General features: G+C 37.1%; 1 protein-coding gene across 1 annotated transcript; it reads right to left on the reverse strand.

Moving 5' to 3' along the window:
- Positions 1 to 713: 713 nt before the first annotated feature.
- GLYAT (glycine-N-acyltransferase) lies at positions 714 to 24419 on the reverse strand. Its single transcript, XM_032152953.2, has 6 exons — positions 24312 to 24419; positions 16415 to 16510; positions 7293 to 7400; positions 4727 to 4853; positions 2555 to 2726; positions 714 to 2133 (listed from the first exon to the last, which is right to left on the reverse strand). The coding sequence occupies exons 2-6, from the start codon at positions 16493 to 16495 to the stop codon at positions 1731 to 1733; spliced, it is 891 nt and encodes a 296-aa protein (XP_032008844.1). The 5' UTR covers positions 16496 to 16510; positions 24312 to 24419; the 3' UTR covers positions 714 to 1730.
- Positions 24420 to 24853: the final 434 nt, after the last annotated feature.

A 24853-nucleotide genomic window follows, 5' to 3' on the forward strand; every position in this document is an offset into this window, starting at 1 on the left:
TAATCTGTAGGTGATTAACATTTATTGTTCCCTTTTCACAGGAGTTCTAGACCAGACTGGCCAACATGGTTAAACCCCATCTCTACTAAAATTACAAAAAAATAGCTAGGTGCAGTCGCACATGCCTGTAATCCCAGCTACCCGGGAGGCTGAAACAGGAGAATCGCTGGAACCTGAGAGGTGGAAGCTGCAGTGAGCCAAAATCATGCCACTGCACTCCAGACTGGGTGACAGCATGAAACTCTGTCTCAAAAGAAGAAAAAAAAAATAGAAAACTGTCCTAACCTGTTGCAACCTGAAAGATTATCTCTCCTGTTCCCCCTCAACTACTCTTGTATAAGACAATTATCTAAACTTTATAATAGAGTTCAGGCATTCGGAAGTAATGCTATAATTGGAATGTTTGTGTTTCCTCCAAAATTCATGTTGAAACTTAATCCTCAATGCAACAGTAATAAGAGATAGTCTTTAAGAGATAATTAGGCCACGAGAACTTCCACCCTTATGGATGGGATTTGTGCCTGAAGAAAAAAGGACTGGAGGAAATTAGCTGGGCTCCTTTTTGCTCTTCTGTCTTTCTGCCATGTGAGGACACAGTGTTCATCCCCTACAAAGAACACAGCAATAATGTGCCGCCTTGGAGGCAGGGACTGGATTCTCACCAGACACCAAATCTGCTGGCACCATGGTTTTAGACTTCCAGCCTCCAGAACTGTGATAAATAAATTTTTAATTATTTTATTATTATTTTAAATAAACAAATAAGTTCAGACTGTTATTTATAAATTACCCAGTCTCAGGTATTTTGTTACAGCAGGAACAAATTAAGATTAGTAATGTGCTGAGGCTAATTGGACAAGCAGGTATTCATGCTGTCTCCTCTCCCTTCAAAACCTATCTCTCCTCAATAAACCATCACATCCCTGGGTCAAGGTGCCCCCACCTTCCCCTTTTCATACACTCATTCCTTTCATGCCCTCACCATGATGAACCACTTAGCTTGAACAAACACAATAAAAGTTGTATACAGTCAAACACAAAACTTTCTTTATTATTTAGGAGTTGTGGTGGGTTTTGGAAGCTCATCATTAGAAATAACATTGGATCTTTTTTCCTGGAATAGGAGCTTGGAGAGGATAGGATATCATCAGTTGGTATTTCTTCTAGTAACATTCCCTGCTATATCATGTATACTGTATTTAGCCTAATATCCCATATATATTTGTGTCTAGTATATTTAATGTACCTATAAAGTAGCAATAACAGGAGAGGATAATCTCTAAAGACCTATTGAGGAGAGTCCACTTGTTGATCATAAGGGAAAGGCTGTAAAAAGGGAAAGAAATAAGTCATAGTGCCAGAAAATATTATTCACCTCTTCCTAGCTCCCAGAAAAACTGGTAAGGGTCTTGCAACTGAGGAACCAGGGATTCCAGGATAAGTAATTTGGAGCAATATGTATCCTATGAAGTGTCATAGAGGTCCTGGAAATGTGGGGAGCTAAACTGCATATGTCAAATGTAAGAGGACCTGGGCCTGCTTCCCACTGAGAAACCTGTGAATGCAGGGACCATGGCGATGCTGTTGAACATCACACTGCTTCCCCAGAGCCCAAACAGTGCCCACTCCTTTACTGCAGATTACAATTTATTATTTCTTTTCATCCACCATCCACTCCTCAAATTATATGCCCAGACCTGCCCAAAACTGTCTTATGTTCAGGATTGGCATCACAGAGGCACACAGTTCCACTGGTTCCAGCTTCTGGGAATGGGAATGTGTTGCAGTGTGTAACTCATTTTTTGCATAGCTTCATTGCTGTAGTCTACATGAGAATAGACAGGAAAGCCAAGTTTGCCCAATTTCTGGGCGTGGGAATAGATGACATACGTCACAAGGCCATGGAGCCGGTATTCAGGCAGGGTGCCTGCCATTCTCATCTCTCCAGTCTGGTCCATTAGATCCCAGCACACAGGGGTCCCCTCAGGCCCCAGGAGACAGCAGGTGGGAAAGTTCTGAATGCAGCGCTCAATGAATCTCTGGCTCCTCTCATTACCACCAAAATGCCAGAATTTATTCACCAAGTGAGCATGGGTAACATCCATGGATGAGAGTTTAAACATCTCTTGGTTGCTATGGAGGGTCCAAGAAGAAAACAAAATCTGTTAGTATAAAGGTTTGTATTTGCTATGACCTCTATTGTCTTGAGAGACAGAGTAGACAGAAGAAATAACAAATGTGAAGTCCTGGAATATAGATGAGCTTGTGACGAAAGAGGAACAGAGTGAAGGTCAGAGCTGTTGGAGGAAGAAAGCAGGAAGGGCAATAAAGGTCCAAGTGGTGGCCAGAGGCCTGGCTTATTCAAGATGAGAAAGGAGATGGTGGAGTCTTTTAAGCAGGAGAGAAATATGTTCTGAGTTACATTTTTTAAAAATGCAATTCTGATTTCTTTGTATAACATTGATTGTAGGAAAGCCAGAGTGAATGCAGGGAGAGAAGTTGGGAGGTTACTTGAGAGGTGTGAGTGATATAGACTGGATTTTATCAAACTCACATGGCCTTGGGTTTGCCACCACTGGGAGATAAAGTCCTTGATTCCAGCAGGAAAGGAGCCAGTTCCTTGGCTGTTTCAGATGCCATATAGAGAATGCGTTGTGTTTGTTTGACTTTGAAGGACTTAATGGCTGCAAGATTTTGTATAGCCTCATTCAGGCTAGGCTGTGAACCTAGACAGTATAATAAGCAGAGATGTAATGGTTTAGATATATTCTAGAGTGAAGTTCTGCAGTGGAGTAAGAAGTGTCTGGGATTTAGTATCATAAAATCTTGGTTCTGGGCTTGGTACTACCACTGTGTGACCCATGTCCATAGTAATTTAAAAAGTGAAGATGCCTCTTCAGAAAGACTTCCCTCCCCATCTAATTAAGAATCAATAGTAACTTCCCTCTTAGAAGCAAAATTTTTTCAAAGAACTGTGCTAGCATTCTTAGATAACTGCTAGAAGATAATAAAGAAATCAATGTACTTTGTGTTCTTAGCTCTCACAATTTAGCCTAAATATTTACCCTGGCATGCTTATACCGGTCCAAGCAAGCATTAGGCGATAGCCTGTTCCTCTTCCTTACTTGGAGATGTTTTATCTTTCTCAGCATTCCACAAGTTACTTCCCCCTTCCTTTGTTCTCCTCCGCCTTTATCTCTTTTAGAAGGTTTTAAGTTGCTAGGCAGTTGGGACAAATGCAGAATGTGAGGTCCCATTCCAGCCAATGGAAACCAGACACAACAGTAGGGTGGACATGTCAGGTTATAGATAGCCCTGTCTCCTTTGTTCAGTGTACTCTCATGGCAAAATTGCTGGTGAGTGTACCCTTTCCGCAGAAAGTAAAAATGGCCTTTCTGAGGAAATTAAATTTATGTTCAAGTGCTATTTCTTTACAGCACCGGGGAAGAAGCATTTCAAACAGTAAGGATTTGTGTAATTTTTTGTTTTACCTAAGCGAAAACATGCTTAGGGATGGATTCAGTTATGATTGTGTTATTAACAGCAGTGTCTGCACTGGAACCAAGTTTTCTGGGCTGCATAATTGTGTAGTTTTGATAATCCTAGTAGGTAAATTTAAAAAATGGTAGCTAACATCTACTAAGCTACATTCCTAGTGTAATAATATGAGGCAATGACCCACGATTTGCCCATATCTCCTGGAATCCATTCCCCAGGATAGTCCCCTCCTCCACTGCAACTTACCTTGGCCACATTGACTGTCTTTCATCGATGGAAAGAGCAAATTTAATGCAAGGAGAGGCTTAAAAGTGCCTGCCCCATTGGGGTTTTCCCTTTGTTTTTGCTCTTGGTTAAGACCAATTATGTTAAGACCAATACCATTAAGATAGGCCTGGGCCAGCTTGCTAGAGACACATATTGCCATCATGCTGTCACCACAGTCACCAGCTGTCATGAACTAACAGCAGAACTCTCATTCAGGCATGTGAGTGAGGCCACGTAAGAGCAATCAGCCGTGGTCCACCCATCAACTGCAGCTACATGAGTAAACCCAGATAAGGCCAGTGGAAGAACTGCCTTGTAAAGCTCAGCCCAAATGGTTGATTCACAGAATTATTAGGTTTGCTACGCAGCAAACATTAACTAACATGTCCAAGTATTATGCTAAGCACTTCCTAGTCACTTTCATTTAATCTTTTCAGTGCCTTGTGTTTTAGGTAACATTATTTTCCTCATTTTTATATATGAGGAACACAATCTCAAAGAGGTTAAATCACTTAACTAAGATTACACAGCAAGTAATAGGAAAATGCCATCCTAGGGAATCTCCAGAGAGCATAGTTGGAACCATGATAGTTGTTCTTGGTGACCTGGAAAGTATTCTATGGCCAAATAAGCTATCATTTTTATTACAGGAATAGAAGGCCAGACGGAAGGCTCTTCTTCAGCATCCAATCACCCTAAAAGGTCTGGATACGGCTGCAAAATATATCATAAATCCTTGGTACCAAGGAATTATACTATGGTTCCCTTTATGAAGCCCATTCTTTGCAAATTTTAGGGTTTCCCACACTGTCCACCACCTTTTACAGGTATAGTTACCACACAGTAGCAAAATTGACAGCAGGCTGGGAGTCTGGAGCTTGGAGGAAGGAGGTATAAGTCATATGAAAACTTGCTCAGGACACGTAAGTAAGTCAGCACACATCCCATTCCTCTTACTTACTTTGAATCTGTAAATGCTGTTTCCAATTGATGAGATCTGGTGATCCAAGGAATTCCTGACAGTTTTGGGGATCTTTGGAGTAGATTTGGTAAGTATTGGTATAGTGATCAAGGTCATCTGTCATATCCTGTTATCATTAGGAAAAAGGAAATAAAACACATCCCTATATTTTATGATTACATATAATTTTATACTGTGATATTTCTAAGTAATAAAATATTGGTAGTTTTATTGGTGCATCATATTTCTTTTTTATTGATACATAATATTTGTAAAAATTTATGGGGTATGTGTAATATTTTGTTATGTGCATATAATGTTTAATGATCAAGTCACAGTTTTCATCATCTAGAATATTTATTATTTCCATGTGTTGAGAACATTTCAAGTCCTCCTTCAATCTACTTTGAAATATACAATACATTGCTGTTAACTATACTCATCCTATGTTAAACATTAGAACTTATTTCCTTTATCTAACTGTGGGTTTGTATGCATATAATTATTTCTGAATTATTTAAATAATGAGATAAAGATCAAAGATTCAAAGATTCAATTTACGTTGGAAAATTCCAGAACAATACTATTCATTATCCACATATCACATTAAAATTTCAAATAAAAGACATAACCATTTAGAAAGCATTCTTCTTACCACCATCATTCTCAACAGGAAGAAGAGAAAGGCAATTGACAAGGGAAAGCTTATGTCACAAGCATAAATTTTACTACAGTTCAAAGACTTGCAGAATACACAAACTATGACCATGGCAGTATGAAACTTGGTATTGATACCAAAGAAGATTAAAAACCAATTCAAAATGCCTTCTTTAAAAAATATGTTGGTTAAACAAATTGCAGTTCCAGAGAAACAAACAATCCACTTACATGGAAAGAGCTTCTCAAATTAGTAAATGACACATACAACTATTTACAGGAAGAAGGTGGATGAAAATATTACCACAACTATGATAGAATTAAAAAGCTTTTTAAAAAGTTGGAAAATGTTGCACAAAAACACACTCACAAGTCAGCAATGATACCACTGACATTTTGTTGCTTAAGACCACATTTAAAAGATCAAATAATTTTATTTCAGTTTAGTTTTCATGCCATAAATTTATTCATTTCATACATTGTTTATTTTTTGTTTTGATTGGCAAATAAAAGATAGAATATATTTATTAACAATATGGTGTGTTGAAATATGTATACATTTTGAAATGGCTAAATCAGGGTAATTAGCATATGTATTGCTTCCCCTAGGTTGAACCTGGAGGACATTATACTAAGTGAAATAAGTCAAACACAGAAAGGCAGATACCTCATGATCTCCTTTGTAGGTAGAATGTAAAAATGTTGAATTCATAGAAGTAGAGAGTAGAATGGTAGTTATCAGCAGGTCAGGTTGGGGAAAGTAGAGGAATTGGGAAGTTGTTAGTCAAAAGATATGAAACTTCAGTTATAATAGTTATAATAGGAGGAATAAGTTCAAGAGATATATTGTACAACTCGGTGACTATAGTTAATAACAATGTATTGTATTATTGAAAATTGCTAGAGAGTAGATTTTAAGTGTTCTCACAACAAAGTGATTTTTAAATAACTTTATTAGTATTAAAAGTATATTTGTGTTTTCTGATGTTTTGAAATAAGCTTATGCATTTTTATCTTGAAATGTGTTAATTGTTTAGTTTCAATAATTTTAAGTGTTTCCTCAAATGTGTGTAGAAGTTCTATCATTATAGTTTTGCTTTTCATAATTGATATGGTTTGGCTGTGTCCCCACCCAAATCTCACCTTGAATTATAGTTCTAATAAATCCCCACATATAATGAGAGGGACCAGATGGAGATAATCAAATCATGGGGGTGGTGTCCCCCATCCTGTCTTTGTGATAGTAAGTTTTCATGAGATTTGATGGTTTTATAAGGGGCTTCCCCATTTGCTCGGCTGTCATTCTTTCTCCTGCCACCATGTGAAGAAGGTCGTGTTTGCTTCCCCTTCTGTCAGGACTGTAAGTTTCCTGAGGCCTTCCAAGCCATGCTGAACTATGAGTGAATTAAACCTCTTTCCTTTATAAATTACCGTGTCTCACATATGTCTTTATTAGTAGCATGAGAACGGACTAATACAATAGTCACTCTAACTCATTGCCCTTTTTTTACAACTTCATATCAGTGCTCTTGCTATTTTCTCTGGTTAGAATGTCCACTTTTCCTTCTAATCCTGACAAAAACATATTTTTCCTACAAAATCCAGTTCATATGAAATCTCCACCAAGATGTATACTGAACTTATCGGGTAGCCCCACCTTTGACTTCCATAGTTTAATCAGGTTTTATTTGGCCTATTTCTGTATCCTGTTTATCTTCTTTTCTTGTATACTTCACACTTTATCTGTTGATCTATCTTGTCTTCCATACTCTGAGCTTCTTGAGGATGGGGACTTGTTGACTATCACTATGATTTACTTCTGCATGCCCTGACTCTACCATATTGCTAAGAATGTAATAGGCACACAGCTAATATAAATATAGAAGAATATTCACACATGGAACCTTACCTGCTCCTGAGGGCAGACAACCACTGTATTAAAATCAGGCCACTTGTCCACCAGAGCCTTCAGATTGAACGGATTTCCATGGTTTATGTGAAAGACAGTTCCATAAACCTGCAGGATCCCAAGAAATTGAGAGGGTTATTAGAAAAAGTCAGTAAAGTTTCTTGCTTGATTAGGACAATAATTATTTCTATAAAATCATGACATTTTATGATACAAAGTATCCAAATGAAGAATCTAGGTCAAACAATCTCTGTGTACTATTTTTTAATCTGTATACACAGAGGGCAGACAACCACTGTATTAAAATCAGGCCAGTTGTCCACTAGAGCCTTTAGATTAAACAGATTTTTATTCAATAATAAAATTATGGATATTTGCTATTTTTCATCACTGAACATATTGTGTACCTATTTCTCTATTCACAAACATACAAAACAATTTTCAATTACTTTTAATGGCTGAATAAAATTTTATTATATGGATGCATCACAGTTAATTTATTCACTTGCCAGTTGATGGCATCTCAGCTGTTTTCAACTTTTCACTTAAATAAGTAATTCTTTATAGAATATTCTTTCACAGGAATCTTTGCATAGGTACCTAACATTTTCTTAAAATATCCAGAAGAGTAATTGCTGGTTTAAAGGCTACTACATGTTTAAAAGTCTTTAGCATTGTTTCCATATAACTCTCTGGAGAGCTTAACTGAATTCTCATCAGTCAGCAGAGACTACAGCCTATTGCTCAAGAGAATAAGCTTGGGGTCCCCTAGCCTGGGTCCGGTCTTAGATCCCCACCCTTGCCCTGTTGGACAAACTAATGAGAGAGAGGGGTGAAAGAGAGGGTAGGATGTGAGAATGAGTGAGAGTAAGCCCCACAGACAGTAAGTGTCCTTATGATTTGGGGGTTGTGGTATGCAGTACTGGATGTCAGCATAGATCTCATGACCATTGTGAACATGAAGCTTCAGCTGATACCAGCATGGAAATACACCAAAAAGGTGCTGTGCACTTGAATGCTTTCCATCAAGGATAGGTGATAGAACTATACCAGTATATTTCCCTCCTGCTGCCCCCTACCCCACATGAAATACTGATGTTAGACTAGGGAATGAAGGTGAAAAAAACTCTAAATTGACTAAGCCTGAGTTTATCTGAATTAATTCTGTTTTCAGCCATGAGTGGAGGCTTAATATAGAAATTTAGTACAGTTTTGGCAAAATATAATGGTTACGTTTTTACACATTTGTACCTGGGGCCTGTTAAAATGTATTTACACTACGATATTATCCATTGCAAAAATGAAAATATGTGAAACTCTTATTTTTTCTTACTGTTGTGGCCTAATTTATTAAAATCCTTTTTAGTCCTACTGAAGCCCAAACCTAGTGTGAACCCAGAAAATCTAAGACAGGTCTCAGTTAATTTAGAAAGTTTATTTTGCCAAGATTGAGTGCACACCTGTGAAACAGCCTTCAGAAGCCCTGATGACACATGCCCAAGGTGGCTGGGGCACAGCTTGGTTTTATACATTTTAGGGAGATATGATACCTCAATCAATATATGTAAGAAGTACACTGGTTCAGTTTGGAAAAGTGGAACATCTTGAAGCAAGGGCACTAATACTTGAAGTGGGGAAGAAGCTTTCAGGTCACAGATAGGTGAGACACAAATGGTTGCATTCTTCTGAGTTTCTGATTAGCCTTTCCAAAGGAGGCAATCAGATATGCATCTATCTTAGTAACTTTGAATAGAATGGGAGACAAGTTTGACCAAAGCAGTTTCCAGGTTGGGTTTTCTTTAGGGATTTGGGGGGTCCAAGATATTTTCCTTTCATATGCCCCCCATCTTTTTTGTAAAATCTTTTGGAGAAAGCATTTTACAATAAAATGAGTCTCTAGTCTCAGGTTTCATTTAATGTCTTATGGCTAGGACAGTTTATTGATAGATGGGTAGGTCCCAAGAGCTCATTTTTCGCATGTTGTGAAGTCTCATGTCTGATGAAGAGAAAATAGGTGTGAAAGGGAGAGAAAACAACAACAAACAAAAGAACAGTCCTGGAAAAATAGATGTAGGCCACATTACTCTAAAATCCATACATTAATAGGCAGGTATGAAAGTGGCTTATGTATGTAAATACGTTGCTGTTATTTTTTTCTGAAGTTTAAATTGTTTGGCTTCCATTTGCAGGGTTTTAAGAAAGCCCAGCTTAGTTTTCAGACTTCAAATTAGGAAAAGTGAAGAAAAAAAAAGAAGAAAAATAAATTTAAAACATTATTTTGAAGACTTGTAGCCAAGAAAAATAGAATTCAGTTCAAATTGTAGAAAATAATAAAAATTGAAAAATAACATTAGGCAAGACTAGACTCTAACAACAGGTGTACTGTAGTCTTGAAATATAGTTTTTTTTCTCTCTCCAATTTCCCGTTTTTACTAAAAACAAATTATGGTAGGACTGGTTTGCTTTATTATACTTGGCCTAATTATTTGTATACAGTGCAGCAAGAATAATTATTTTTTACATAGGCTTTTAAATTGGCTTTGATGAAACTTTGTTCCATAGGAGGAGTCTCAGATAAGACTTTTTAAAGCGAAGCCTAGCCATGAATTTGTGCCATCAAATACCTATAAGTTGGATGAATTTCCTCTCCTCTTGAGGTTCCATGTTAAACCTGGAGCTTCTGTGTCTGTCAGAAAGTGACATTCTTTACTTACCACAGTCAGAAACCCTGTACAGGGACTGTGTACACAAAATATATGACCATTTTTTTCAAGGGCTTTATTGGCTCCATAAGTCAAGTTTGATTTCTTAAAAGAAAGCAGTTAAAGCCTTAGTAAAATAACCAATTTCTCCAATTGTTTCCTGTTACAAATGAAAACAGATTCTTATTGCACTTATGCAAATAAATGTATTACCATAAGTTAAGAATACTCACAATTTCCAAATTCTGGAGAAATCAGGTAGAGAGAAACAAATATGCTCCAAAATTTGTTCATAGGAGTATACTAAATTGTTAAAAGCTAACAATAGCTCAAAAGAAAAGTTTTAAGACTGAAAAACAAAGGATCAGCAAACATTTTAAGTAAAAAGTTAAAAAGATTGATTCAGTCCATGTAGTTAATTCCTATTTTGCTTGATACTCATTAACATTTTCTCTCTCTATGAGTCCTGAAAGTTTTTTCTCTATTCTGATGTCACAATTTCCAAAGTTATCAGAAACCTGCATTTAAGAGCACCTGTTGGAGTTTTATAGCTGATTATAAAACCACCTTCTAAAGAGGACCAACACAAGGCAACAATTTTCCATGGATGAAAAAAAGGTTTAAGGCAGCCATAGTCAAAAGACATAATTGACAAGAAAATTTATTACTTCTGTGGCACACAGTATCAGAAACCTGCATTTACGAGCACCTGTTGGAGTTTTATAGCTGATTATAAAACCACCTTCTAAAGATGACCAAAACAAGACAACAATTTTCCATGGATGAAAAAAAGGTTTAAGGTAGCCATTGTCAAAAGATACAATTGACAAGAAAATTTATTACCTCTGTGGCACACAATATGATTATTACTGATAATGTATACTAAATTATATTATAATTATAGGAGTTTCCCATAATTTTGGAACACATACCAACAACATATTTATTACAAAGACAGCCCAAAAAAAACCAAACACCAATTCATATTTGGCAATGCCTTCTGTATAATTTTGATACCAAATAAGCCAAATTGTGTCATTTTTGTACTTAGGGGAACCTACTGTCTTAAAGAATTAATTAGGTCAGAAAAAGACATAATTTATAATTCAATTTTGGAAAGTTGTCAAATATAAGTTTAAAACACTTGAAATTACAAAATAGGATTACAGGTCATTTTAAAGTCATTTATTTAACCAAAGTGAAAGTCAAAGACTTCAAAAAACGTGAAAACCTTCATTTTTTGAGAAAGGAAATTTGACTTTCTAAACAAGAAGCCCTAATAAAAACAGCATGAAGCCAATTACGTTTGTTTTTCAAAATTTGTAAACAATCTATAAAATTTAATCTATATTATAAAATGTAACTTCCTTAAGCCTCTTATAACCTTTCTTAAAGAGTTGGTTAATGCTTCAAGAGAGCCTTGTTAATCTGACACAGGGGTCTATATGCTGGCTTTCCATCAGTGTTCCTTTGACATTAATGAGTAATTTACAGAGAAACTAAACTTATTTTATCTTTCAAAATCAGCCATTACACTCTTACATGCCCAACTCCTCCATGATAGTCCCTGGGCCTTGAGGAGTTGAATAGCTTTAATTTATTGCCCTGTGTCTCAGGAATGCAGTTTATTTTGATTGGCATTTTCTACAGGGCCTGAAGATGAGGCTTTAATTGCTGTCAGTGTTTAAAATTTAGCAGGACTTGGCAGGCTTTATAGATGCAGGAGTTAAAGCTCTGTGATTCAATGTTACAAGGACTTTAAAAGCATATACAGGAAGATACATGGATGTAATAGTCTTAATTAAAAAATTTTATCTCAGTTTTTTTCTAAGCAAATGAAAACTTAATAATATGACAACTTGATTATATAAACTTTTTAAATATAGAAATCCTCTTATTGTGACTTACACCGACTGTTCATGACATGCTTGGACTTTCTGGTTTGTCCTGAACATCTCTCTTTTTTAAACAATCACTTATTTTATTTTAGGATTAAATTTACCACACAAGATTCTGTCTTATATAAAATTATTTCTCTTTAAGCTTTTTTACCTAAAAAAATTTGTTAAAAATAGCTTTTTTATATCCTTTTTTAGTCCTAGTCCCTTTTACCTTGTTTTATACATAACCTTTAAATAAGCTTTGAATTGGAAAAAAACTTGTTCACCTCTTTAAAAAAAACACACACTTTTGTTTGTTTGTTTTTTAGCAAGAATATTTTCCTACAATATATTTTTATGGGAAGATACCCAAATAATGAAATGCCTATTATTTAATTTAATATAATTTCATATGCTAAATTATGACCAGTGTGCCTACAAAGATTTATCCCATTACATTACCCCAATTATTTTAATTGTTTACCTGGATTATTTACGAAAACCATGATATTCATGATTTAAAGTTATAAAACTAACATTGCAAGATTATAACTGAGACAGTGAAAACAGATTTGACTTAACTGCCTCCATCTTGCTTTTAACGTCCAAGCTGTCCTCATTCATTCCTGGATGTAGGCCTAACTAACTTTGGGAGGAACTTAGTTTATAGTTTAGGTTTGAAACAAAGAGGATAACAGTCTTTTCCCCAAACAAACCTCCTTATTGACTGTGGACCAGACTGCCTAAACCCACAGGATTAGAAGTTATGGTAATCTTACTAAATTAAAGATGCAGCTATTTTCATTAAACCCATATCAATGTCTTATTTATTAAAAATTACACAAGCAATGATTATCCTGTTTGGGTCTGGGTTCATAGATATGTAACCCCTATGCCAAACATTGACATCTTATAGTATTTGGCAGGGATAAGTATGAAATTTGCTTGATTAATAAATGTAAACAAAATGTATGCTGGGAATTCTTAAGACATTTTTACTATTACTTTACCAAAAATTTTAAAGCTAGCTTATTTATTAAAGATTTTATTTAAGTTACATAAACTTGAAAAAGCATTTGACTAGCCTTTTCTTTTTTAGTATCGAATTTAAGCACTTTTGTTTTTTCTTTAAATCAATTAATTAGAACTCTTTATATATTTTAGTAGTGAAATATTTTGTATACAACACATAAATACATATAAAGATGAATTAGGCATGCTGATGGAAGTACATTTTATAGATTTATAAAGACCCCCCCCCACGTTTTTTTCTATCTTAGAATTTCAGATTCTTGGTAACCTGTTTCAAAACCCTAGGCAGTTGTCAGAAAAATGGCCTTAAATTTGCACATTAAAGGAAACAACTCAGGTGAAATCAAATAGTAAAATTTACAACATAAGGTACAGAGAGAAAAAGTCTGGTGATGCCAGAAGGAGATGTTTTTATTTTTCTTTCAGCCAAATTAAAAATAAAATTAAACTTCATTTTTTTCTTAAATACCCAAGTAGCCTTTGTTGCAATAACTATTTTAGTTAAAAAAAAATCAGGTGAAAACAGAATTCAGTCAACTGAGAAGCAAAACAAAACAAAAAAACTTTTGCACAAAAGTAGACAAGGTCTTAGGAGAGAAAAATAAATGAAAATAAAAACATGAAGGCCTTCAAATACAAACATGCACACATCAACACATACACACATACATCTTGGATGTTAGCCTTTTAATTCAGCTGACTTTTAACAATTGAGCTCCTTAAATTTTTTTAAAAAACCTTATTACCATATTTCAGTTAGGATAAAATGCTGCTTTTTCAGAAGTACAGCCGTTGCTCTTTCAGTTTGGTTTGGCTGGCAAAAAGGTGGCCTTATAATGTAAATAAAGCCCCTTTAGTAGTCAAAATTCAAAATCTTTTTTTTTCTCTTTTGCTAGCCATTTTTCCTCCCACATCAGAGGTCTTGTTCCTCATAATTTAGGGTTCTCCTTTCGATTTGACCAAGAAAAATACAAAGAACAAAAAAGTTAAGCAAAACTAACAATGATCACCCAAATTACATGATTTCTGAGCACCGTAAGTGTAAGCAGAAATTAACACCAGGTAGTTGTTAAATGCTAACTTTAGTTGTGTAAAAAGTAAAATAGAGGTTCCTCTTCAAAGAGACCTTCATCCCCATCTAATTAGGATTAAATAAACTTCATAATTTGACCAAATTTGGGGAGATCAGGGATTCTCTGGAGGGGATGCTCGCAGACCTCAGCAAATTGTCCTATTAGTTTGAGCCATAACGTTAGCCATATTGGTACCAAGCACCGACAGGAGATTTGTCAAAGGCCAGGGGCATCTCCACTCAGAATGCCCCCATGATTACCAAAATCTAAACCCCAAAAATCAGAGACAGGTCTCAGTTAATTTAGAAAGTTCATTTTGCCAAGGTTGAAGATGTGCCCCTGACACAGCCTCAGGAAGTCCTGATGCCATGTGCCCAAGGTGGTCAGGGCACAGCTTGGTTTTATATATATTAAGGAGATATGAGGCCTCAATCAATATATGTAAGAAGTACTTTGGTTCGGTTTGGAAAGGTGGGACATATTGAAGAAGGGACATTTTGAAGCAATGGCAGGAAGACTTGAAGCAGGGAGAAAGCTTTCAGGTCACAGATACGTGAGACAAACAGTTCATTCTTTTGAGTTTCTGATTAGCCTTTCCAAAGAGGCAATCAGATATGCATCTATCTTAGCAACGTTTAATAAATAGAATGGGAGGCAAGTTTGCCCTAAGCAGTTTCCAGCTTGAGTTTTCATTAGTGATTTTGGGGAATCCAGATATTTTCCTTTCACACTAGTGAACAGAACTTAGTGAGGCAGCTGTTACCAGTTGAATCAGTTGTAGTGGACATCTTTATGCATTTTATATCTAACACTCAGAAGAATAGACACACATTTTCTTAACTAGGCCTCAAGTAATTGTTGAGTAATAGTGAATTCTAGGTTAGACACCTCCATTAAAAGCAACTGGCATAAAAATTTTAGAGTTCCATTAGGGGAAAATGTATGTCTTTTAGTATGCAACCAAAGAGGAGGAATGCTATTTCCTCATGGAAGGGAGGAGTCATGAGGGCCTCCTTACCTCACCATAGAGGGGTTCCAAGAAGGAATCCTTGCAGAACACCTAGAGTTTTCTCAAAATGTTTAGGATCCACTTAACACAAGGAATAAGGAGAAATTTAAAGCACAAAATTCTACATCACAGAGTATTGAAAAAAATGTTTAGCCTAGAGAATTTTTAAGAGTAGCCACTAATCATAAAAATACCTCAAGTAAGTATACATACAGTGTCTAACTAATATGCCTTCCAAGAAAAATGTTCTGTCTCTCTGGGAGGTTATTTATATCTTAAGGATTGTCATGTGAAGCCACTTAAATATTAGCTAATTTTGATTAATGTTAGTAGGAGCTGCAAGGTGGGTAACTTTAGATTTGGATTAGTTTATTTGAAGCCATATTGTGTTGTTAATAAATAAAGAATAAAGCTTGTTGTCTCATTAATGCATCTCTAATGAATGAAAATAAAACTATATAATCACAAATAAAAGAATGCTAATATTTTCTCCTTTATACTGAAAGAAGGGAATAACAAATCATTTAGGGAATGGGTAATTTGAATGTATTTACCTGAAATGTATGCACTATATAGGAATGTCTTCTGAAACAATACAAATGTAAAAATAATTGTCCACTAAAGAGATACACACAGACACATATACATGAACAATTGTACTTGGGTTCCACTGGAGTAAGCCATATCAATTTGGTTGCTAAATACATATATATATATATACAGACAGGAATCTGACTCTATCATTGGAACTGCTCTTGCATAGTTCTGGATGTAGGCATTTATATATATCCATTTATATATATATTTATATATGTTTTATTTAATTCTTAGACCTCTAATTATTAATACCAGGTTAAGAGAGATACTGGGAGCTAGCCCTAAAGTAACTTGACATGCCTTAAATTCAGAGCAATTGGGAAATTTACATTAAAATAGAAATTGATCTGTTGTTAATTTCAAAGAAGACTCATTCTGGTTGACCTCTCACTGGCAAGTGTCCTTTTGTAATAAACAAGTTAAACATTAATATGCAGCCTCAGCCAACTTTGTAGAACTCTGGGCAAATTTCAAATGTTATTATAAAATGCTTCTTGGAAAGGAGCAAGGAAGTAATTTTTTGAGTCAGCACAGAGCAAAAGGCAGTGTTTAGACTAAGGCATAACTATGTTCATATCATAGCATTGCAACTCAGTATATTTGTGGTATATTGAGAAAATCAGTTAACTGAGTCTTCATTTTCTTAACAGCAGCATGGACATGACAGTAAACATCTTGTAAAGAGGTAAGGCAAACTAAATGAGAGAAAACATGAAATAGTGCCTGGCTCAAAATAGGTAAATAGGTGCATCATAAATGTCAGTCCCCTTCCCTCCTCTTTCACAGCAAGTTTGTCTTCTTTACTCCTCTCAGAATTTTCCATTCTCACCTTTAAGGATGCTGGGAGGCTCTTCCTCAAGGATTTCTCCAGCATCTGCAGCATCTGGGCACCTTGTAATGGTAACATCATGGAGGATACCTTAGCCTAGAAAGACAACCAAAGAACATACAGGAATGAGAAAAGCTAGAGGAGATTCTGAAACAAGAGTAGTAAGTTCTGTATTAATGACCAGGTTTTTTTTTTCAGTGCCTTTCAACTGCAGTCCTCAGCAAATCCAAGAAAAGATGAGACTGGTGGAAAACACAAGGAGCTTTCTCTGAGTTTTTCAGCTCTTTTTTCTTACCCTTTGATGACTTCCAGCCATTAGCTTCATTTTAGATTGAAAAAGCACATTTTTAAATACACATAATATCTTTTGAATTTTAGTTGCTATCAGTGATTCTCCTGACTCTTCTGAGAATGAGCTGTGTAACCTTGGGGAAGTTATTTAGTCTCTGTACCTTGGTTTCCTCAAAGGGAGTTGGGCTAATAGCACTATATCGCTCAGAATTTTTGTGAGGATTAAAGGAATAAATACCTGCAATGTGCTTAATAGATTGTCAGTCTTATAGTAAGCACTGAATATTTGTTATTTATTTGATTACTACCACCACTCCTCTTTTCCTCCTCTTCCTTTTCTTCTTTCTCCCCACTTGAGCCAAAGTCCTATATATTGCATGATGTTTTGATATAGGCATTTTAATAAAAGGCATTCTGACATGGTCTAAATATAAACAATTAACCTTTCAAAAATTATTACTGCATCATATTCAAAACTTGTACTCTCACCAAGCCTGACACTTTGAGGCTAATTCCATCTTTAAGCCTTATGCTAGGATCTGTGGTACATTTTGCAGAAATTACTAAGTAATACAAAAATAGCATTTTTACATATTTGACTAGCTGCATCAAATTGGGATTACCTAAACATTCCATAACATCACAACTGAAAAATGAAGAAAGATGCTGTGTCACTGCGTTCTATTTTGGAACTGGGATATTTGGAAGAGAGCAAAGTAACTTCTAAGTGAAGGTAGGGCTATGAGAGGGTGTTGCATTAAAACTGGTCTGGTGCAAGATTCCATACCTAGGTAACCTTGTGGTTTTAGAACATCACTGAAAAGACTGTTGCTGTTACTGGCAGTGCATCTGTAGAGGTCTGCAGCATCCTCAATTCTTGCCTCCTCAACAGAAAGAATTTGACTGAGGGGCAGAAGGCAGAAGGAGAGACCAAGGCAAGTTTTGGAGTAGGAGTAAATGTTTGTTAAAAAGCATCAGAGCAGGAAGGAAAAGAAGTAAAGTGCATTTGGAAGGGGGCCAAGTGGGCGACCTGAGAGATCAAGTGTGCAGTTGGACCTTTTGACTTTTATATGTAGGCATACTTTTGGGGTCTTGTGTCCATTCTCCTCTGATTCTTCCCATGGGGGTGGGCTGTCCACATGTGCAGCAGCTTGCTAGCATATGGGAGGTGAGCATGCGTAGTGTGAGCATGGAGTTGTATGCATGCTAACTTGAGGCATTCTCCCTTACCAGTCGAATGTCCCTAGAAGTTCATATCATAATTAAACTCTGCCATTTTACCTCTGATTGCGCATGCTTAAGCCTTCTTGCCCAACTCCTGAGGTCTTGTCAGGAAGCTGCCGATCACCATTTTCAGGTTTTTGTTTTTTTTTTTTGTATTCGGAGACTGACTCTGGCTGGGACTGGCTGTGACCAATTATTATTTTAGAGAGACAGTTAACAACCACTGGACCATCACCTGATGGTTGCCTGACATATCTGGGTGTGGGGTGTGGGGCATGGAGCCTTCTCCTGCCCTACTCATGCCTGACTAGCTACCTTGTGTAACATTTCCCCCTCCATGAGTTCAAGACCCCAATTATTTGGAGAAAATAGACAAAAGTCAGTCTTCTATAACTGCTTCCTGCTGACAGAGGGGTACTAGTGGTTGTTCTGTGGATTTGGCCTCTTGCTAGCTGTCAGGGCAGTAGTAGCCAGCCAGAATTAAGGGGGACAGGGGGAGGATTTTGATCCTCTCATGTCTCACTGATGGGCAGCCTAGGGGTCCCTTGTAGAAGGGTGACTCTTGAGTATTGAGAGGACAATATACCTGCCTCTGGTCCCTGCATTTCTCCTTTTTCTTAGCCCTGTCCTCCTTATTCTGTTCTTCATTATAAAAGACCGAGAAGGCTAATTTGAGAATTTCCTGCATAAGGGCACTGGGTTCCAAGATTGACTTTTGTAATTTTCTCTCATTCCATTCTTAGGCCAAGTATTACAAAGAAAAACTAGTTTTTTGTTTTAAGGTTTGGGGACTCAAACTTTTCCTAGTTTGGGGGTATATATCTGGGTGTCATAACCTGTTTTATGGAGATATGATTACCCATCTGTGAAGAGAAAACAGAGGAGAAAAAGAAAAGAAAAAGGAAAAGAATGTGTCCTTTCTTAGTTTCCTGTTATCCTGAAAGGGGCATCCCCATTATCCTTAAGGTTCCGGATTAACTGGTCTTACCATGTACCCTTACCCTTGGTCCTATCTCATTGTGATTGCCCACTTGAGAACAGAGGAGATACTGAAGTGAACAGTAGGCCTCCTGTTCATCCTTGGGGTTCTGGAATGAACTGGTGTTACCCTGTACCTCTAACCTTATCTTTATCACTGTTCAAATAGTAATCTGTCAGCCTGGGACCAACCTTCATCTCTGTCCTATGGGTCTCTTGCACCTGCTGGGCTGGCCTATATCCTTGTCTCCATGACTTTACAGTGATTCTTGCTTAAAGCATTCAAGCAAAAAATAAAAATGATTATCTCTTTCCTCAGATTCTCATTTTGTATGTTCTTTAAGTAGAAGAGAAGCCTGCTTTTCAGCTAACTGCCATAAGGGGGCTGGACTTCCCTCCCTTTAAATATGACCTTGAAGGTCTTGATGCATATTGAGAAGGGAGTAGGAGTGATTAGAGAAATGGAGACTACAGGAGGAAGTAGGAGAAAGTGAGAAGAACACTCATGAAAAGCCTTCATATGCTTACAAAAACGGCAACCCTTGGATTTGAGAGGGCAATGTTTATTTGCCCTCGACATAAAGGAGGAAACTCTGGAGGACTTGGGACTTAGGGCAAGAACTTGCTAATGGTAAAGGAAGAATTTCCGCTTCCCTAAAGAAGTGGTGATTCAAAAAAAAAAGCACGTAGGTGAGATCCTTAAAGTGTCATAGCCCTATGCAGGAGGGCAAACTGTTTCAAAAACTCCAGAAAAACTTGGCCCTGGGTTGTGACAGGAACAAAAAGCATATGTTAAATCATAAAGCACTGGCAGAGCTGGGGTTTAAATTTGTGTCTTTTTTGGCAATGTGCCAACAGACAGGGAGCGGATTGGATGTCATCCAAGCTTGTAGGATAAAAACGTATAAATTTCGGGGGATATCTGCAAGGAGCTCATACCTTTGCTGCTGCACAAATGCTATAAGAGCCATGGGTGCATGAATAACAGGAAGTGTATGTTTAAGAAGTCACATGGCATGTGAAGTAAAAGAAGAGGCAGACTTGTCTTCAAGCCAGACAGTTTGGTAGGTGTGCAAGACAATTTCAGATCACACAGAGAAAACAGGAGATACAGGGTGCAGCTTCTTGTGAAAGAGCCATTTTTAGTTGAAAAAGCAGAGGAAATCCCAGGCATTGCAGTTTTAGGTTTTAGCCCTATCACTCTCACAAACCTCCTGTTCAGGGGGGCCACTAGTTCATTACTTCTACTTAGTGCAGACCCGAAGGTCCTTCCCACTCCCACAAGCCACCTATCAGGTAGTCTCTCAGTAGACAGAGAACCTAAAACTGGTGATCAGCAGCTTCCTGATAAGATCTCAGGAGTTGGGCAAGTGGGCTCAAGCATGTGCATTCAGAGACAAAAAGGTGAAGTTCAATTGGCATGTGACCTTCTAGGGATATTTGACTGGTAAGGGAAGAACACCTTAAGTAAGCATGCATACAATTCCAGTAAACACACTGCACATGCTCACCTCTCAAGTGCTAGCAGGCCACTGCACATGTGGACAACCCACCACAAGGGAATAATCAGGGGAGAATGGACACAAGAGCCCAGAAATAAGCCAACATATAAAACCCCAAGGCAAAAGTTCAAACTACTCACTTGATCTCTCAGGTCACCCACTTTGGCCTCTTCCAAGTGCACTTTAGTTTTTTTCCTTCTTGCTCTAAAGCTTTTTTTTTTTTTTTTTTTTTTTGAGTAGGAGTCTTGCTCTGTCACCCACACTGGAGTGCAGTGGTGCAATCTCAGCTCACTGCAATCTCCACCTCCCAGGTTCAAGCAATTTTCCTGCCTCAGACTCCTGAGTAGCTGGGATTACGGGCACGCAACACCGCACCCAGCTAATTTTTGTATTTTTAGTAGAGATGGGGTTTCACCATGTTTGTCAGGCTGGTCTCGAATCCCTGACCTTGTAATCTGCCCACCTCAGCCTCACAAAGTGCTGGGATTACAGGCGTGAACCACTGCGCCCAGCTAAATCTTTTTAAAAAACTTTCACTGTGGCTCTAAAACTTGCCTTGGTCTCTCCTTCCACCTTATGCCCCTCAGTTGAATTCTTTCTTCTAAGAGAGAATTGAGGTTGCTGCAGACCCATAAGAATTCGCTACCAGTAACAGTGCTTCCAGCCAAGATAGGATAACAGAACTTGAATTTACCTTTCCACCTAAAACAGTAACAATTTTCATATGTTGAACATCAGGACATGCAGAAAGAACTATGATCCCTGAGAAAAGGAAAACAGAAAAGATGAGTCCTAGAATTGCACCAGCTTACTTCCTGATGGAAGTTTTCAGATTGAAGTTCATGGAGATGGAATCTAACCAGAGCACAAGGACTCTCACTGATTGAGCTTATGGAGGTTTTGGGGCTTAAGGAGGCCAAGGTGGAGCTTCATTGAGAGAGTAAACAGAGAGATGAGAGAGAGAGAGAGAAAGAAAAAGAAAAAGAAAAAGAAAAAAAGGAAAGAAAGAAGAAAGAAGGAAGGAAGGAAGGAAGGAAGGAAGGAAGGAAGGAAGGAAGGAAGGAAGGAGAGAATTAAAGAAAAGAAAGGAAGGAAGGAAGGAAGTTCCTAGAGTCTGGCTAATTACTGATCTGAGCATATATAAAAAGAAACTACCTTAATATCTTAGCCCATGGATTCTTCCTTTACCATCTGACTCTAGTCTACCCTTCTAGCCTCTTCTGTTGCTACCATCCACCATGTAAGACCACAGTGCATTTCTTCAACATAGTGTCTGCTTAGCATCTTTGGTCTTTCTACATTTATCCTCAGTTTGAAATTTCCTACTTCAGTTCCGCCTTCTAAATTAAGCTTCCACTTACCCCTTCAAGTTTACTTGTACAGCCTATTATCCCTAGTGCTCTTTTCACTGTCTCTTATGTCCATCTGAATAAGTCACTCCCTTTTCTGTGCTCTCATAAGTGTTTATGCATATTTCAATTATATAACCTGTTATGTTGGGTTAAAGTTTTCTTCTTTCAATTGATAAACATCGTATATATTTATGCTGTTCAACATGATGTTTTAAAGTCGAATTTCATTTTCTTTTCTAGATGTTGAATTCTTCTGAGGCAGGAAGCTCATATTACTTATTCTCTTATCAGTAATTCTTATCACAGTATTTGGCACATAGTATGCCCTCAATACATAAGTAACAAATGATTGAATACATGAAATGCTTGTATTAATTGTCTAATCACTCCATTTTCTAAAAGTATAGAGACATTAATATATTCATTCAATAAACACATATGTGTTAAACGCATAATATATTCTGGACATGAGAAAAGTTTCCAGCTGTTTTGTACTACATTATATCTTGAAGAAAATTCCAGACTATATCTCATATCTAAGGGTCTTAGGATGATAAAAATATAACACTCCTAAAGGCTAATCTTGTCTTTTCTCTAGAGGCAACTCAGAAGGAAGTAGCAAAGTAGAGTTAAAGTAGAGCTTAATGTCAAGTCTGTGGGGTGTGATATTACTATATTTTCTGAAGAGTAGAGTTTGGAACCACCCTTTAAGGATGTACTTACAAACTAACAACCAAGTATGGCTCTCATGCTTGGTTGGGGTAAACTGAAAGCTAGTGAGACTGAGGTTCTTCTAAGAAATCTGACACAATCACTGTAACTGGCAGCACTGGGCAATGAGTAGCATTCCTGGGCATAAACTTCAGAATCTTTGATCCTGGTCCACTTATTACAGAAGTGGAAATTAATCCAAAGAAAACAATTTAAAAGAAGAAAACAACTCTAGGATGAGCATGGTAGCTTATACCTGTAATTCCAGCACTATCAGAGGCCAAGGAGGGAGGATTAATTGAGGGCAAAAGTTTGAGACCAGCCTGGTCCACAGAGAAAGACTCCAATCTCTACAAAAATAAAAATTAGTTGGGTATGGTGGCACACACCTGTAGCCCTAGCTACTCAGGAGGCTAAGGTGGGAGGATTCTTAACAGCTTTCGTCATGCCATGCAAGTAATTTGCTGTTTTGTGTAAGCAGAAAAAAAGAATACATTCTGCAAATCAGACCTCATTCAGATCTTTCCCACTACCTTGCTTTTACTGCAGCTACTTGAATGGGAAGGAGAGGAAGATTATGCCCACATAATCTGACCGCAGTCTCAGAGAGTGAGTTTTGTTACAACTCTTCCAGAAATTTCTGAGTTGCAGCTTGTAATGCAGAAGTTGTACTAAGTTGGCAAAAAATTCTGATGTCAGTTCCAGTGGAATCCAACCCTGGACTCACTTAAGCCCACAGCAAGTTAAAGGTTACAATGAGTTATGTTCATACCACTGCACTCCAATCTGGGTAACAAGAGTGTCTCTAAATACAAAACAAAACAAAAACTCTAAACAGAATTTTATAAAGTCACATGAACATAAGCAAGTCCTGAATAAAATCTCTATGTGCCTCAATAGGGGAAGATAACATAAAATATGATCCAACAGAGTGATGCAACCCTAAGGCATTAACATAATGCATACAGACATAATATATAATATGTGTAGACACATGGGAGAGTGTTCAAATAAAATGAGAAAATATGGGACATAAAACAGTTCACATACAACACATAAAGTTCAAATTTAAGAGAGAACAAAGGCAAATAGGAATAAATAAGTAAATGGTGGTAGTACTATTGTAGATTAAATCTTTAAAGTAAAATTTGTTTTCTGTATAATTTAAATAAACAATACATCGTGTCCGTATTCTTCTTATTGATCTACTTATTTCCTCTCTCACTTTCAGCGCAACAACCTTCTTATTAGTAGTGTAAGGAAAAAACTGCCTCCCTTATAATGTGACCAGGATTAAAAATAGTAATTTTTCCTGTGTCTCCACACACTCAGTATTCTATTCATTCACCTGCTTCCAAGTCCAGAGCACAAACTTCTAAGGATTTTCATGGTAGCTAGCAAACTGCCATTGACAAAATTGTTGTCATATATGTGTTTCTTAAGTGGAAGTTACTCCTTTTCCTTGAGCATAGTTGCCTGCATATTCTGAGCATAACACAATATGGGCACTTTAATTTGACTCACTTAAGTGGAAGAGGTGTCGCAAAGCAATAATTACATTAAAAAAAAATTTTATTGTGGATATTTAAGGTATACAATATGATGTTATGAGAGCATACAGATAGTGAAAACATACCATTATGAAGCAAATTAATATATCTATTACTTCACAGATACTTATTTTTTGTTGTTGTTTTTATGTAAAGAGCAACTAAACCCCACTCACGTAGCATGAATCCCATACACCATGCAATTCTATTAACTATAGTTCTCATGTTGTAAATTAGATCTCTAGACTTGTTCATCCTGTATATCTGATACTTTGTAATGAGTCCTCACCTGAAAAGCTAGTCTCTGCAGATGTTTCTGGAAGAAATGATGAGCAGCACCCTTCTGGGAGATGAAGTTTCTCCCTGATGCAGCCAGTTCAGCAGAGTCTCGCAGAGTAAATTTTGATACACCTCCTCCAGAAATTTCTGAGCTTTGGCTTGTAATGTGGACCTTGTACTAGGCTGGCAAAAGAATCTGGTGTCAGTTCTAGTGTAACTCAGCCCTGCCTCTCAGGGGCCCATGTTGAAGAAATTGGCTCTGCATGGTTGAGAGGCTGGCTGTATGCCCCTGAGCTTCTCTTTTTAAAACATCACAGTGCTTTTTGTCCTCACAGGTCATGGAAATACTATGAAAACCAAAGCTGTGTGAAACCAACAGGCCAGATACTGGAAGGGAGGGTCAGATTATGTAGGCACTACCCTCACCTCTTTCCCATTCAAGTATCTGTAATAGAAGCAAGGCAGTGGGAAGGATATGAATGATATCTGATTTGCAGAATGCGATAAAACAGCAAATTACTTGCATGGAGTGATGAAAGCTGTTAGAATCTT

This window comes from Hylobates moloch, unplaced genomic scaffold (assembly GCF_009828535.3).
Source record: "Hylobates moloch isolate HMO894 unplaced genomic scaffold, HMol_V3 SCAFFOLD_5, whole genome shotgun sequence".
Classification (NCBI taxonomy): Eukaryota; Metazoa; Chordata; class Mammalia; order Primates; family Hylobatidae; genus Hylobates; species Hylobates moloch.